Genomic DNA, 15,992 nt, shown 5'->3' with positions numbered 1-15,992 from the left:
AGTTTGGAAAAGCTTGGTTGGTGAGAAAAGTTTTATAAAGCACTTTAAATTATTATTATGTTTCTAGTAGCCACATACTTTTGTATTGTCTCATTAAGCAGCCATTTAGATCCAGGTCTAACTGATTAGAATAAAGGATGTCCCTCCAGAAAATACCAATGAACTTAGAAGACCTGATACAATAGGTTTTACAAATACAATTTAGGCCAGACTATAACCTCTACTTACTAGCTAAGCTAAGCTAACACTGGGTCAAACAGAGTTAAATATAGGGGGGAGTCACTATATGAATGCATTTGTCTGCTTTATGTTGCTCGTATTGCTGACACAGGTGTGCAAAAGCACACACACACAGCTTGTCCAGTCACTGTAGACAAGTACTAACAATTAATAGGACTCTCTGTAGCAGAAACATGACTCTATTGAATCAAATATATATAAATAAAATTCTAAAATAAATATTGTTACTCTTTTAGTTACTCTTTTAGTGCTACAAAAATAGTGCCACCTAGGCTGGAACAGGAGAGTTCCACAGAGTGAGCTTATTGAGCTCTTCATAAGCCAAATTAATAACTGAATCCATCCAATGGCTGCAAATATAAGAGCTGGTTCAGCTGCAAAAAAATTAAAAACAATAAAGTTACCAACCAAGCTGCTGGACTTGTTGGTATTTAATTTCCCAGCCAATCCCCAGAGGCACCCCACCCCCCACCCTCCACCCCGCTGCAGCTTACCCGTTGTGGGTGACGAGGCACTGGCGCAGGCCGAGCTTGCGGAAGATGTCCACTACGATCTCCATGGGCGTGTGATCAGTGACTGTGAAAGGGCTCATGTCCAAGATGCTGCGGAGCTTCAAGGGGCGCGGGCTGTCCGCGGGCAGGGTTGGAGCATGCTGGGTAAAATACACACGGGAGTTCAGAACGATGCCTTCCTGCTTTCGCCGGGCGTTCTCTGCAAAGAGAGGAGAGAGAGAGAGAGAGAGGGAGAGAGAAAAAAATTAGAGAGAGTGTTACTTTCTGCTTCAGGACAGCTGCATGTGGTTCTGTATACAAAGAGAGAAACCTTAAGAGATGCACTGTTAGACTGTTAGGTCAGTCAGTAAAGGAAGGAGAAGTCTGCTGGCATAAACACTATGAATGTGTGTTGTGTGTGGGCGGGTGTGTGGGGGCGGGTGTGTGTGGGTTTGCATTACACACATTACACTTTAGATAAAGTTAAGGCTTACATGCCTTTTAAAATGCCCTAATGACCATTTCTAATCAAACTCTAATACAATTGAATAACTATATTATTAACAATCATTCTTTAGTGGAGCTCTTACTGCCCCTTAAATGTTATTTTCTATCGAGGCAAACATTAAAACAAGTAATTTACACCAAATCTGTATTATTTCAACATAATTTGACTTCCATATTTGTTAAATAGGAATTATAAAGTTCTGCCAAAATAGCCATATAAGAGAAGATGATCACACAGGCTCAGACTGGGTGGTAACTTAGCTTCATCATCAGTGATGGCCTTTGCAAAGTAGTTAACATGGGAGGGTTAATAATGCCTTCACATACAATTTTTAAAGTTATCAGTTTCGTAATAGACTCTAAAAACTTAAAATGGATCTTTGTATAATCCAACAAAGAACCATATATGTAGTAGAGGCGTGAGAGTGTAAATTAGGGGAATCAAAAGATAATAATAATAATAATAATAATAATAATAATCATTAGGATTATGAATCACTCAATTACCAAATATCTCAATAAAATGTATCAATTAGCTTTTAATTTTGGAATGATTTTGCAATATCATTTGCTAACTAAAAATAAAGACAATAAAATATGAATACCTTATTCAAATCACACTGTTTTAATAAACTTTACTGCTTGTATAAACAGCAGTAAAATACAATATTTTACTAAATAATGAAATAGCAATAAAATATCCCAGTTTTTCTATATTATACAAAAATGAAAAAGAAAAACAATGTTTTTACCAGTTTTAGCTTTAAAAGCATTTTGTTACTTTTAGAATTAAAAACCTTTAAATTTTTTTGAATCTGTACACAAGGAACTGGTTGAGTGGAACACCTGCCCGTCATCTCTCTAATAATAGTAATCATGACAGTGATATTAAAAAGTAACTTCATCTGGCCCAAACTGAATCATTACGAGTGGGGGAACATTTAAGGTTCAGGGGATCCTTACACTTACACATCTATATTAAAAATATATAAATATTTTGGTTAAGGAAACACAAGCAGGCATCATTCAAAGAACAATTTGAAACATTGTATTTTTAAAAATGGAGAATCAGGTAATTTAAAGGATTAAATAACATATTGCATTACAATTTTGCCTGAGCATCTCCATCTGCTGGTTACAAGCAGAAATATGGAGTAAGCTGTAAATCAGTATACTTTTCTTTAATTCTTCTGTATTTTTTATTTTTACATTTTCCTAAATATCACTCCTGTCCTGGATTAACTTTTTTTTGTCAAGCCAGCTACTATGTTGTGAAATAGAGATAATATTTACAGTAGCAATAAATGAGTAAAAGTTTCTTTTTATTGAGGGGCTATATTTCAAAGATTAAATTTTCTTGCGTCTCTGTGTGTCTCTCTTACCTATAGCAATAGTGATGTCCCTGCGGAGTGCAAAGCCAACCAGTCTTTGGGACTCCTTTGAGACAATGACGGGGAAGCCGTTGTAGCTTGTCTCATTGATGATGGCCTGCAGTTCTCCCAGTGTCAGGTCATCCTGTGTCAGAACTGCTAACGGAGAGTCATTCCGCCGCGGTCGCATCACCTCCCGTGCCAGCGTGGTGTGCGTGAACTCCTCTTTGGCATCCAGAAAGGGGTATCCGTTTAGCCGGATGTGTGCCTCATAGATTCCCTCGCGCCCAAACGCGTCTCCCACCCACTTACTGGTCATCACTGCAGCCATTAGCGGCACAATGTACTCCAGCCCTCCAGTCAGCTCAAACACAATGACCACCAGAGACACGGTCATCCTCGTAACACCACCTGAGAAATCACAAATTACAGAATATTAATGTACAGGAAAAAAACATTAGCTATTACGTACAGTTTGCCTATTCAGAGCAAATATATTTAAACACAACAAAAGTGCCTACAAAAGCTTTCTTATCATGAAACAGCTGTTTTCTAATACTTGGTACATTTTCAAAGGATCTCCTTGAAAGTGTCAGCAGTTTTCTAGTAGAATCTATTTACCGGTACAGAATTAACGGTATCTACATTAAAGTGAGCAAAGTGGACAGTTCTATTTTTGCAAGTGAAAAGACACTGGGTGTATTTTGTAGCCGGCTCCAGCACTTGTGCTGCAAAGTGATTCTCTAACATCCTTGTTTTGATCTAGTTTTGTTCTTTTTTGCCAAACAGCAATGTTATAGGAAGGAAATTTGTGCATTGTTTAGAAACATGGTGTCTGTCTTTTTTTTATTTGTGCAGAAGAAAGCCTGTCCTGTTTAATGAAATCTTCATGACAAGTATGTATGAAACTGTGGATTTTAGCAGTTTTACTGCTGCATGTGAATAATATAAAGCCTGTACTCTACATGTAAAAATATCCCAGTCTCTTGAAATAATAAGAAGCGCTGCACACACACACACACACACACACACACACACACACACACTCACCTAAGCAGGCTGCTGCGCCCACCATGGCATAGAGACCAGGAGTGATGCAGTCAGCGCCCACCTCGCACCACTCTTTAAACAGGAACCAGTCGTGGTGGTAGTAGGCCAGCTGCTCTACAGCAATGCCCACAATTCTCCCTGCTATTGCCCCAATCGCCATACTAGGGATAAACAGACCTGATGGCACCTGCAACAACCCAAAAACAGACATGAATGCTTTTAGAAAAATAGTTGAGCAGCATGCACGGTAACACAATGCAAGAATTTTCATTGTCAACATAAGGCAAGCTGAACCTGACAATAAATGCAATGTATTTTTATATTCATACTCTGTAATGTAAGCTGTATAGGATGTGACTGGATGACCTATTTGGTATAAAGTATCTGTGTAAAATTTTCAGACTTTTAGACTTGTGGAAAATTTCACAAAAACATGGGAACCCTCAATCACACAATGCTACTAGGTTCTTCAGAGACACATGAAGCACCACCAATTTTTTATAAGTTGCCACTAATGCAATGTCAATGTTGACCAATAAGTTACTTGTGGAAAGAGGAGGGCCATCTTACCCAGCCACAAAAAGCAAGGCTAATTATACTCCCTTGGACTCCTGACCACTGATGGCTGCAGCATCACTTGGACAAACAAATACTAGGAAGGTAAACTCCCAACAAACATAATACATCTTAAATAGGTCTACATAAAAGGCTGTTTAGTTAATAAAGATTTCTAAAAAGAAAGCACCCACCTTTAAACCGAAGGTGAAGATGGTCATCACAATCTTAAAGATGAGCGCCAGGCTGAGCTGCCACATGGCAGAGTAGACTCCAGGGGTGGCGGCTGCATCTGAGCCCTCAGGGTATGCCTGGCTGCCATTCATCTGACTGCGGTACTGACAGAGCTGAGATGACTCCAGCGGCCCGCAGTCCGTGAACAACTCTTTAATCAGCTCGCTGGTGTTCTGCCGCGTGTACGGATTTGGAAAAGCAACGATGGCTGTGATGGCAGCGACCGTGATCACCTCCAGCACTGGATACTTACCTTAAAAAAGAGCAGAGGGAAATAAAAGTAATGATAAAGCTGTTATTTATATCAACTTCATATAATCATATAACAGAGATACTGTCCTGTACTGTATTTGCTGCGATTTTAAGTAATACACTGAATATGTTTGGACATTTGTGGATAAAACACAACAAACACAGACACAGGCAACTCTTGCAGACATGCTAATTTTGCAATAAAATGCAAATTTTCCTGTTAATTTCATGTTTTTTTAATAAGATAATTAACCTTTTTTTTTTTCAAAAAGAGAGTATTAAAAACAAGCACACTTACCAAAGCGTGTGGATTTGCGTCTGCGGCACCATGCGATATTGGCTCGGATAAAGAAGGCTCCCCAAAGCCCTCCAAACACGCCAAGCAGGATGAAAGGGAAAAGCTCAAACAGGTACCAGGGCGTGTGGTACTCCACATAAAACAGTACCAAGCGACTGTTTCCAAATGGGTTAATGGAGCGCAGCACGAAAGCCGCCACCAGGGCAGCGAAAAAGGACCGCCACAGTGTCTTCAGGGGGAAGTAGTAACTCACCTAAGAGAGAGAAAAAGAATGTGTTAGGCTTCATATTTAGAGCAGTAATGTGTGGTGTACAGTAGGCAGCTGTAATCAGCCTCAGTGTAATGTAAATCATGTGAAATACATGTTAGACAAACACAAAGAGGATTCTATATGTGTCTGTGTGGAGTACCTGGACTGCTCATACTAAGTTTTCTGTGTACCAAAGCACCTTTCTGTGGCTTTGCTGTGGCTTACTGTGACCCTGACTCAAAATACTGTTTCCACTTACACCTAGCCACAGAACATGCTGCACCTGTTTTTTTTTTAGAATAGAAGCAGTTTATATAACTTTCCCTATCCAGCCATTAAAAGCCTTCTCTGCATCTTACTTTTTAGTGCTTTGCAATTTTGGATATCATTTGAAGTTTTTAAAATGATGTGGAATAAAAAAACAAACACCCTTTACACTGACTTCCAATGAAAGAAGCCTTTTTAACTTATACTGTAAGGTTGCTTGTTGGAGATACAAGGATTTATATGTGTTTTTTTTTTTTTTTATAAATGTCAAGACATGTCAGGCTACCTCCGAAGACCATGAAAGGGTTAAAACCCAAATCATTGATGCAATCAAAAACAGACTTACTTGTCCAGCATCAAACTGCATATTAATGCTAACGACTATAGACAATATTGACACTTTAATATTACAGTATTTTGTATTGTATTGTACTATCAGTTTTTATTTTATATTTTACATTAATCATTATAATTCACTATTCACTATAATTCACACTGCCTAAAGATGTTCTCCCAAGTAATTCTATTCTTTAGTAAAGTTTCCAATTTCCAATTTTGAGGCATCCTAATTGTTATTTAACTTTACATCTGCCCACTAGCTGAGGCAGTCTTGTGTCACCAATTCAACAATATCTGTGCCAACCTTAGACACTGCACATCTTGTCTGTGTGAGGTAACAGCTTGTAAAAAAAAAATCTGATATATTTTGCTGCAGTAAAAGCATTCCTACCTCTTCCAGACTGAAGAGAACGCCTCCTATCGGAGCCCCAAAAGCCACCGACACACCCGCCGCTGATGCTGCAGAAAGCACCTGCACACACACACATACTTTTTAGAGCAATTCGAAACACCTGGAACACCTAGCACGCTTTCTCAGACCTTACATCCATTTCCGCCCCTGGATGTATGATGGGTATTTATAGCACAGCACAGGGCTGAAGCAAGCAAGAATATGAGTTTTTTTGTTGTACCTCTCGTTTCTTGGCCTCATTTTTGCTGTATTTGGGGAAGAGGTAAGAGAAGATGTTGCCACAGCAACAAGCCACGTGAACCAGAGGCCCCTCCTTCCCCAGACTGAGGCCTGACGCCACAGCCAGCACCAGGGTGATGGTCTTTATCATCAGCGTCCACTTCCCGAGGTAGCCTCGGATTATAAAGCCACTGAGAATGGTCTTAATCTGAGAGAGAGAGACAGAGAGAGTGAGAGAGAGTGAGAGAGAGAGAGAGAGAACAGAGATAGATATTAATTCAGTCACACTGAACCATTTAGAATCAACTGCCTTGGGATATGTGACTTGCAACATGTCAAATGACACTTGGCCATGTCTCATGAAAGATAAGGGAGGCTATGCTGCCCTGCACACCTTCCATGAGCATGTTGATCAGTGTTCAAATGCACTCACAAGATAACACCTCACAAATTACACAGGTGTGGTCATTCCCAACCATGTCCTGTGATGTAACAATTAATAATCAATTTACACTGTGCAGTCCCATGACTTCTGGCATGTCAGTGTATAATACGAAAACAAGTATGCATGTTTTTGGTCTATTTTTAATGTTTTCTCTACTGTGTTTGTTTTCAAATACCCATTATTGTGAAAGCAGTTCATCCAATCACATCTGTGTATTTAACATCAGTTAACATTGTCATAGCAATTTAAAGCAATTCAATTGTGGTCAAAATATAGATTCCTATAGCTAGTGTGTGTGTACTTCCTCCAATCACATTTGTGCATTTAATTGTTTAATAGTGTTAAAACAATCTAAAGTAAACTGTGGATACATAACAGCTTACATGACACACTGAATCGTTTCCTAAATAATCATAAAGAAGTTCAGATCATCTAATGGTTCAACTAAATAACATTCAGGGTAGAAAAATACCATTAAACCCATACATGTCAGGAAAGCACAACCATTAATAAAGCGATAGAGTCTACTGAAGGACATCCTTTGTTCATCCAGCAAAAGTAAATGGCTCTTTCTCCAACTTCTATCGAGATCAATCCCATTCAGCTCTCACACAGATCAAATCACTCTACACACACACACACACTACACTAAGTGATCTCCATCAGCAGCGCTCATGTTTCCTGTGACCCGCAGAGGCTGTGTGTGGACGAGCACTGCCTGCAGGGAGCCATCATTAAAAGCTTTGTGCTCAGCTTTAAAGCAGCAGGAGCTGGAGAGGAACTGGGGCTCGATGTTCAATCAAATTGATTACAATCCTGGAAGGCTAGAAATTGCTGCTCTCACTGCTGCATTTTTATCGCCAGGGAAGAAAAGGATTCTTTTTGAAGAGAATATTTTTCTGGTGATGATTCAGTAAATGAAGAAACATCTGATTACTTTTAATTATTTACACTTTTTTTAGTCAATAATCATTTTATCGAATTTTATAATATAGGCTCATTTTGTTTTTCTAAGCAAGGAGAGTGCATTAACATATTTATGAGCCTGTATTTTGACTTTAGTTGTTTATTGATATTTTTAATTATAATTATGATATTTAAGAATGTTTGCATTCCAATTTCAATGTCTTAATAATTAAAGGTTAATTGCTCTAATTGCATTATTATGCTTTTATACTATAATTAAAAAAGCAGGATAATTGGTATAAAAATGACAATATTTATTGCAATTATTTCTGGTACAAGTAAAATAATTATTATTCTTTAAAATGCAAAGAAAACTTAAACGTAAATAGAGCAACTGCTAGTATTTCATTGAATATTTAAATTCTGGATGCATCTTTAGACAGATGCATTTTGTACTCCTTTAGACTTACCTCAGGAATACCTGAGCCGCAGGCATACGGAGCAAACACTTTGACCAAGCACACCGCCAGGAAGGCAAAGGCCAAAGCCCAGTATGTGTACATAAAGTAGTTCATGATGTAGGAGCCTGGACCCTAAGAGAAAAACAGAGAGCTTAATATACATCAGTTCATCAGATGAATAGAGAATAAAGAAAAACATATTTAAGAAATTAGATTAGTCGAAATTAAATTATTTTATCACAATAGTACAAAAACACAATGAGGAAAACTATGGTTCAGGCTGGCTAAAGTGTAGAGAATTAAAAAAATGATCTATTTCAGGATATATACTAATTAATTATTCATTTATCTATTGTTTTAACATTCTCATGATTTATTTCAACGCTGTTCTTACCTCAGCCTGCCCCAGGATGAGTTCAGCCCAGGTTTTCCACTGTGGGCATTTGTCTCTTTCGGCAAACGTGGTCTCATTCGACCCCCAGCAGCACTGCTCATGATTAAACCACATGGCACTCAGACAAACACCCTCCTTCAGGTCATTCATCCAATCAGCAGCAATGTCTATCAAACCTGCCAACGCACCTGAGAAGTGGGGTAGGGGTGACGGGAGGGAAGGAATGAGTAAGGAAGAGTGGGAAAATGATAAATGATATTTTTGCCTTAACAAATCAAACTCAGTACAGAGAGCATGACATGATTTAGTTTCTATGTTTGCTGTGGATTCTCCTCCATTACTGTGACGCAGGGCTATAGTTAAACCCCCATTATTTAACAACAACATTGACCTCTTTTGGCTCCACAGTCAATTATGTTCAGTGCTTATTATGGAGGGAGTTACTTAGACTGTGCTCAGACATGCAAACCATTACTTTCATTTTGTACTGGAATATTTTTCACACCACTATTGTTATTTTTCTAATGAACAACATTAAATTACCTGCAGCACTTTTAAAGTAATCTCCAAAAATTAATCTGCTATCTGGTAAGTTTTCAGTTTTTTTTTTTGATTAAAGACAAATTACGATTTTACATTGGGAATAAGGAAATAATGGCAAAACTGCTTAAAGTTTGAGCATCTATAGCTTCAGAACCATGTCAATGTTTGACCATAAAACAATTAACTTTTGATCTTGAGTAATACAACTTGAACAAATAAACTTATATGAATACATAATACCAGCATAACATTTTGTAGTTTTCAAAAATCACTTTGATCTACACTCTACAATTTATAGAGAAAAAACATCATTAGCCAGATTTGAAAAAATATATATTTTCAGATGTTTATCTCTGCAAACAAAAGGCAGACAGATTAAATTAATATAATAAATACTCTACAGTATACTGAGGCAGAAAGCAGTGTGAGTATCACACACACAGCTGGAGTTTCCATATGAGGAGCTCACTGGTGTATTCCTGCCTGCGTCATGTTTTCCAACAGAAGCTAGATCCTTAGGGTACTTCAGCTGTGTGTATGAAAGCGTTTGTGTTACCTGAAGCCAGCCCTGTTAGCGTCACCACCAGCCACCCGGACCAGGCGTCGTACAGGCTCTTGGTGAACTCCCATGCTGACTCCTTCTTCTTACTGTTAATCTGCACACGTCACAGAACACGCACATTTAAGAGGCGATGCTGGGAGGAATTTGAGGGGTCAATGGTCTGTTTTTTTCTTTTTCTGTTACCATCAATATTATAATGGAGAAAATAGATTATTGAATGAAAAAAAATAGGATTAGCAATGTAGACCTTTTGTCACACAGCAGCTTAAACATATATTCTCAAATTCATCTTACTGTGACATTAGATACAGAAATCACCAGTGTAATCTGCTGTGCCCAACACAGACTCTTTTTAGTCTTCCATTGATTAACAGGTGACTATAGCCTCAACTTCCTGTAATTGGTTAAAAAGTTCAAAGCAGTGTTTTCATACTGTAAACAAACAGAATAATGATTGTTTGGATCAGATTTTGTGGTTAGCAGCACCTTTCACTCCTACTATGTCTAAACAAATTTGGTGTGAAATCACTACAAGTACCATTGTTACCACTAATAGTTTAGGATCATAAATTAACTTCTAAATAAAAGTAGGACACATGGGGCAGAGAAAGGCAAGAGTAACACCTCCTAGTGAAGAATACAATCAATTATTGTAATTATATGAAAGGAATGTTGCACCAAAGGATACTGATTTCAGATTGATAGTTAGGTAACTCTACACCGTAAAACTTTTAAATTACATAAAATACTGTCACTATAAATTAAAAACCCTCTTTAAACCAGAAACAGGAAACAAACCTGGAGCATTTCTATTGGTCTGTTCAAACTATGTTCAAACCATGTTAAGGGCAACTATAAGAATTACATATTTTTTTTTATAAAAGCAAAAATTGAGATGAGTCAGCAACAACATAAACATAAATGATATATAAATCTCTGGGCAGTCAACTTTGACTATAAGTGACTATAAATAGATATTAACAGCATTACAACTTCTAGTTAGACAAAAGATTTAAACAGTAGTGTATGTAAGAGCATGTTCAAATGCATGACTGTGATGTTATTCAAATTCATCACATTCCTGCAAGGGCACTTCTCAAAAATAAACTGTCAGCAGTGTTTCTCTTCTTTGAGTTTCCTGATTGTGATTCAGCTCTGCTCTGACCCACGGGGAACCCACAGCACTCTACATCAGCTAGAGGAGACACTGCTCAGCAGGATTTCCTCAGAGAGGGGAAAGACAACTGCCATTCAAATTCTGCATTCAAATGACCGTCTGCGTTTGAATATATATGCCTTGAAAAACTGACGAGCAGCAGATGAGGATAACGATAAAACTGTTATGTCTGGCCTGCTTCTCATACAGGTGTCACTTTCAATTCAGTCCAAGAGCCATAAGTTTACTTTCATCAATTCCATATTTTTAAAACAACATTACAGGAGAATTAGAATTTTTCCTTGTAAAATTGCGGCGTGTAACTCACAGTTACTTTCCCTGGACAGCTGTACTCAAGCTAAGAAATACAGAAGCAGGATCTGAGGTGAAAGAAGCTTTAAGTTTAAAAAGAAATAAAAGAACACAAAATAAAGAGGTGTCTGTTACCAAATAACACGCCTCTTTTTACAACGAGCTTGAACACATTCTGTAGTTCCTGTAATTAGTGATGGGACGATACACTTTTTTCAGCTCCGATCCGATACCGATATAAAACTGATATAAGACTGCCGATACCGATACAAATACCGATACTTTTAGTTTATTAATAGTACTATCATTAAGGTTAAATAATGAGGCTGAAACAGACCTTTTAAGAGTATCCACAGGTGCATTTAATGTAAATGCATTCAAAAGTCATTTATTTGACACACTTCATATGCAATTACACAATAGTTTCCTTTCAAATAAAATGTTTGAATTTTTATTAAATATAAAAAAAAGTAAAATATTAAATACGTTAAACATTAAATTCAGGGCATTTTTTGCAACGGTTGTGCAGGAGACTTTTATTTTGACAGGTAGCATAGAGGATTAGCTGCAATAGCTAACGGCTAACTGGCGATGCTAACTGTATTTCCGAGCTAAATTAATCACCGTTTTTTAATAACAGATTGATTTCTTAGTGCTGGTTAGGGTTGGTAGGATCTGTGGTTTGATATTAGATGTGGATTATGGCTGTAGTTCACTTAAGATAGTTATTTATTACATTCACAATGCTGGAATGATTTTGCTAGCTAAGCTAACAGACTGCAGATCTTAATGGAGATGGCTAACGGCTAAGTGGCAATGCTAACTGTATTTCCGAACTAAATTAATGACTGTTTTTTAATAACAGATGGGTGTGTTTGTGCTGGTTAGTGTTTGTAGATGCTGTGGTTTTATAGGATATGTGGATTATGAATATAGTTTACTCCAGTCTGTAGTTCATACCTTCACAACACCGGAATGCTGTCAGTTCAGTGCTAGCTAGGCTAACAGACTGCTGGTGTTAATCTGTTTACCTCTCAGACGCTGACTTTACGTGTACCGTTCTGCTGTACAGCGTTTCCAAAGTGAAAACTCTCCAGATAATGGACTTTTTTTGTAGATAAACAGCTAAAGTTACTCAGTCAGCCGCAGACTGAAGCTGCTGGGGGTTCAGGGTAAACTGTTAAACTGGAATCCTGATCAGGGATGCGTTTTGTGTTAACGTTATGGCGGGTTTATTGTTCAGCTCAAGCTTTGGACTGGAATATGGATCGGTAAGTGGATCGGCAGCGCCCGCCCGATATCCGATTCGTCGGATTACGTCAATATCGGCCCCGATACCGATATTGTATCGGATCGGTCCCATCTCTACCTGTAATGCTGGTGAAGATGAAACCGAAACTTCATGTGCATTGCTATTTTGTGTATGTGTATCAGCATAGGAGTGTCTGCTATAGATCACATTAAAAATACAATTTGGGCCAGTCAGTACCTTGCGGTGCCGTTCCCGGTCTTTGCACTTCTCCCTGACCCAGTCAATGGTGTGGAAGTCATCGTAGGTGCCAACACCAGGAATGGGCTCCTCCAACAGGTCCAGCAGGTGGGTGGAGCTACTCACTCCTCCAGCCGCTCCCCCACCATTAGACATGGCGTAGTTAGAGCCTGTGCAGAAAGAGAAGCAGTGATAAGAACGTGTGCATAAGAAATGCAGCACAGGAGCAAAGGGGAAGATTTAGAGAGAGGAGTTTATGAAGCAGGAAGGAAGATTCAAGTCCTATAAAGATGATGGATGAGATAATGATCAGAGGAAGGCAAAGTTAAAGAGAAAAATAAACTGGAGCCAATGACAAGAGACGGGGAGGACAGGAAGACAAAGTGTATGTCCTCTGAGAAATGTTTCAAGTTAGACTAAAGTTAAATTACACCTATAAAACTCCTGGCTGATCGACTACATTAGGGAGAAGGGGGAAACTGTTATTTTTTTGGCACGCCAAGTAAAACATCCAAAAAAAAAGACATTATAAGTTAACCAACACTTAAGTATTCTAAATGAGTTGATTTGTATCCAAACTTTTGCACAGCATCCTGCCTATGCTGTGCTGTGCTGTGCAGCTGTAGATGTTTAATAGACGCTCTAACTGTAATTGCTGCACCTCCTGTAATCAGCTAATCAGCTTTGCACTGCCTCACTGCTCTCAGGGTCAGACACAGGAGTCACGATGGAGCCCTCCTGCACTGACCGTCTGCATTCTTCTGCAAGACTCTACAACAAGACAGTCTACAAACATTAGCTTCAACACAGTTCCTATCAAACAAACACTCTCTTTGTATTTATATCAACAAAACTGCTCAACAGATGACACCATTATTCTGTGTATGGGCTAAACAGCTTTGTTGCTATTCTAATTATTTAATATCTTCATTTGAATATGTTGAATTATTGACCTTTTAAATTGACAACCATTCAGTTCATCCATTAATCAATCAATTATAGCCTGCTAGGTTTCTTCTAACTTTACATTGTCATATATAAAGCTCCATCTTTGCAACAAATGATTCATTCTTTTATAACAATAGCTGAGTGTGGATTTAACTCTGACACATTTTCTGTATAACAACCTAGAAGTCAAGAAATTCAATGCTGCCACTGACTAACTGACTATTAGACTAGCCAACAGCCTCAACTAACTGTCAAATAATCCTTATTTCCCTAAAGTGTAGATAAAGCATAAATAGTATCATTGCTCTACTGGGTCTTAGAACTTAAAACAAACAGTTATGACCAAAAACAAGAAGTAAACGTTAAGCAGGCAAAGTTGCACAACTGACCTCAGCTGCACTAAAATGCACTGGCACGGTTTAAAACAGGCAGTCTTAGCAAAATAACTGAATACAAGAACTGAAACTGCTTTATAGACCAAAATATTACACGGAACTATGTTTTGTTTAAGGTTACAGCCAACAGAGATTCTCACAGTTAATACATGTAAGTGTTCACATGCTTTTTTTGCATTAAATGCTTGGATTGTTTGAACATTGCATTTTAATTTCTGAGAGTTTAAATACATTATTATGTTATATTGCTGCTCTCCCGCAAACCTTGTATCTCCAAAATGTCAACATTACAGAAAAAGGGAAAAAACTTTTTAACTCTTAAGCCCTATCTAGACGGGATTAGTTTCTCAGGGCGATGTCTGTGGAAAAAATATTTCACACTTCTATTCAGTGATAAAACTCCTGCATGCGGACTGCAGTTGAAAAAACAGGAGGACCAGTGAGTTTTTTGGCTTTCTTGGTAACATGACATCACGTTCAGTAGCTTCTCCATTTTCATTCACTGTTGTGTTTACGTGGATCTCCATGGAAACGCACGCCCAAAGTGTAATTATGGTGCATGGCAGTGGATAAGTAGCTATTTTATTAAACGCGAGCTGACAAAACTCAGACATGTGCATCTGAACAGGACTTAAAATACTGTGGAACCAGGGTGTTTAGTGAAAAATTGTAGGTACATCAGCCTGTAATTTTTTCAGAGGATATCTGAGAAAAACACACACATTAAAATCACAGAGGACCCCGCATAAAACAGAAAATTACCCTAGGACTAATTCCTGCAGATATGGCTTTAAAGAAAGATTTTATACATCGTCATTTGGGAGCATTTCATAAAACATTTTGCATGACTTTAACAATATAAAAATAAATAAACAATACATGACACCCCTCCCACCTAAAAACATCACTTCTGTCAACATGCAACCACCAAATCTGGGTGCAAGTCAGTATCTCCAAACTCCAGACTGAAGATTCCCAGAAATTTGTAGAGCTTCTGTCTCCAGTCCGGAGAAGGCAAGGAGGAGATCAATAATACAGACTGGCACAGATTAGCTAAGAGGGAGCCACTTTCAGCTGAGGCAAGCTGCTTCTTCCAGATAGCTTCTGAGAGTGTGGCACACATTCTGCTCCTTGCTGTCTCTCAAACGTGCACACACACACAATGACACGCAGAAAGAGCAGAACTGGCCTGAGGCCTGTGCCGAGGATCACGACTCTGACGCTAGACTAAACAGAGCGGCCATTTTAATTGGCCAGAAATTCTGCAAATAATCCAGAAGCCCACATTCTACCACCATCTAAAAACCAAACAAAAACACATTGATACAGAGAACAAAGATACCACAAAATACCTTTATGGTAAAGTATAGTATAGTATTTTAAATGCAAACATTTAAACCAGATTTAATCTGATCTGACTGTAAAGTTTCACAGCAGGATCGTCACTAGTAGGTGCTGTTAAGTGATAATTATGCAAATTATGCAATGGCTTCTGCTGTGATGCAATGTTTTTTCGTAAATGAAACCTGGAGGCCTTGCCAAGTCCATCGCCAAATTACTCCAAACTATACTAAAATCAGTTAGGACAGCCCTACTTACAAGTTCCACATGGGATATCTCTGCAGGGTTGTGATTGCAGCAGACGTAGAAGCAGAAGGTGGCCATTATAGAATCTTTCAAAAGTAAGGTTAAATGTAAAGAGTCCTGCATTCTAGACTTGTTAGACTAAGTCTGCTAATAATCTGCTAATGTGATGCTAAATTAAACTCAAGCGGCTAAGAAGCCCACAGAGTAAAAGAGCTATGAATGGAGCCTCTCTAACATCAGCACTGCAAGACTTTAGGCCAGGTCAGCTTTGTCATCTGACATACAGATGGAATGCACTCTCTTTCAACAT

General features: G+C 38.3%; 1 protein-coding gene across 8 annotated transcripts in view; it reads right to left on the bottom strand.

Annotated features, from left to right (window-relative positions):
* The window catches only part of clcn3 (chloride channel 3), a 57,232-nt gene that overhangs the window by 7,642 nt on the left and 33,598 nt on the right, over positions 1-15,992 (bottom strand). For all 8 annotated transcript variants that reach the window (XM_022678082.2, XM_007238393.4, XM_049482916.1 and 5 more), the window contains 11 exons: positions 12,753-12,922; positions 9,790-9,889; positions 8,691-8,878; positions 8,306-8,428; positions 6,486-6,692; positions 6,245-6,325; positions 4,998-5,250; positions 4,408-4,700; positions 3,659-3,845; positions 2,621-3,019; positions 735-951 (listed from right to left, as the gene is read on the bottom strand). In XM_022678082.2, coding sequence (XP_022533803.2) covers positions 735-951; positions 2,621-3,019; positions 3,659-3,845; positions 4,408-4,700; positions 4,998-5,250; positions 6,245-6,325; positions 6,486-6,692; positions 8,306-8,428; positions 8,691-8,878; positions 9,790-9,889; positions 12,753-12,922 — 2,218 coding nt within the window. The remainder of the gene's footprint in view (positions 1-734; positions 952-2,620; positions 3,020-3,658; positions 3,846-4,407; positions 4,701-4,997; positions 5,251-6,244; positions 6,326-6,485; positions 6,693-8,305; positions 8,429-8,690; positions 8,879-9,789; positions 9,890-12,752; positions 12,923-15,992) is intronic.

Source organism: Astyanax mexicanus, chromosome 8, assembly GCF_023375975.1.
Source record: "Astyanax mexicanus isolate ESR-SI-001 chromosome 8, AstMex3_surface, whole genome shotgun sequence".
Taxonomy (NCBI): Eukaryota; Metazoa; Chordata; class Actinopteri; order Characiformes; family Acestrorhamphidae; genus Astyanax; species Astyanax mexicanus.
This window is presented reverse-complemented; position numbering and strand designations above follow the sequence as displayed.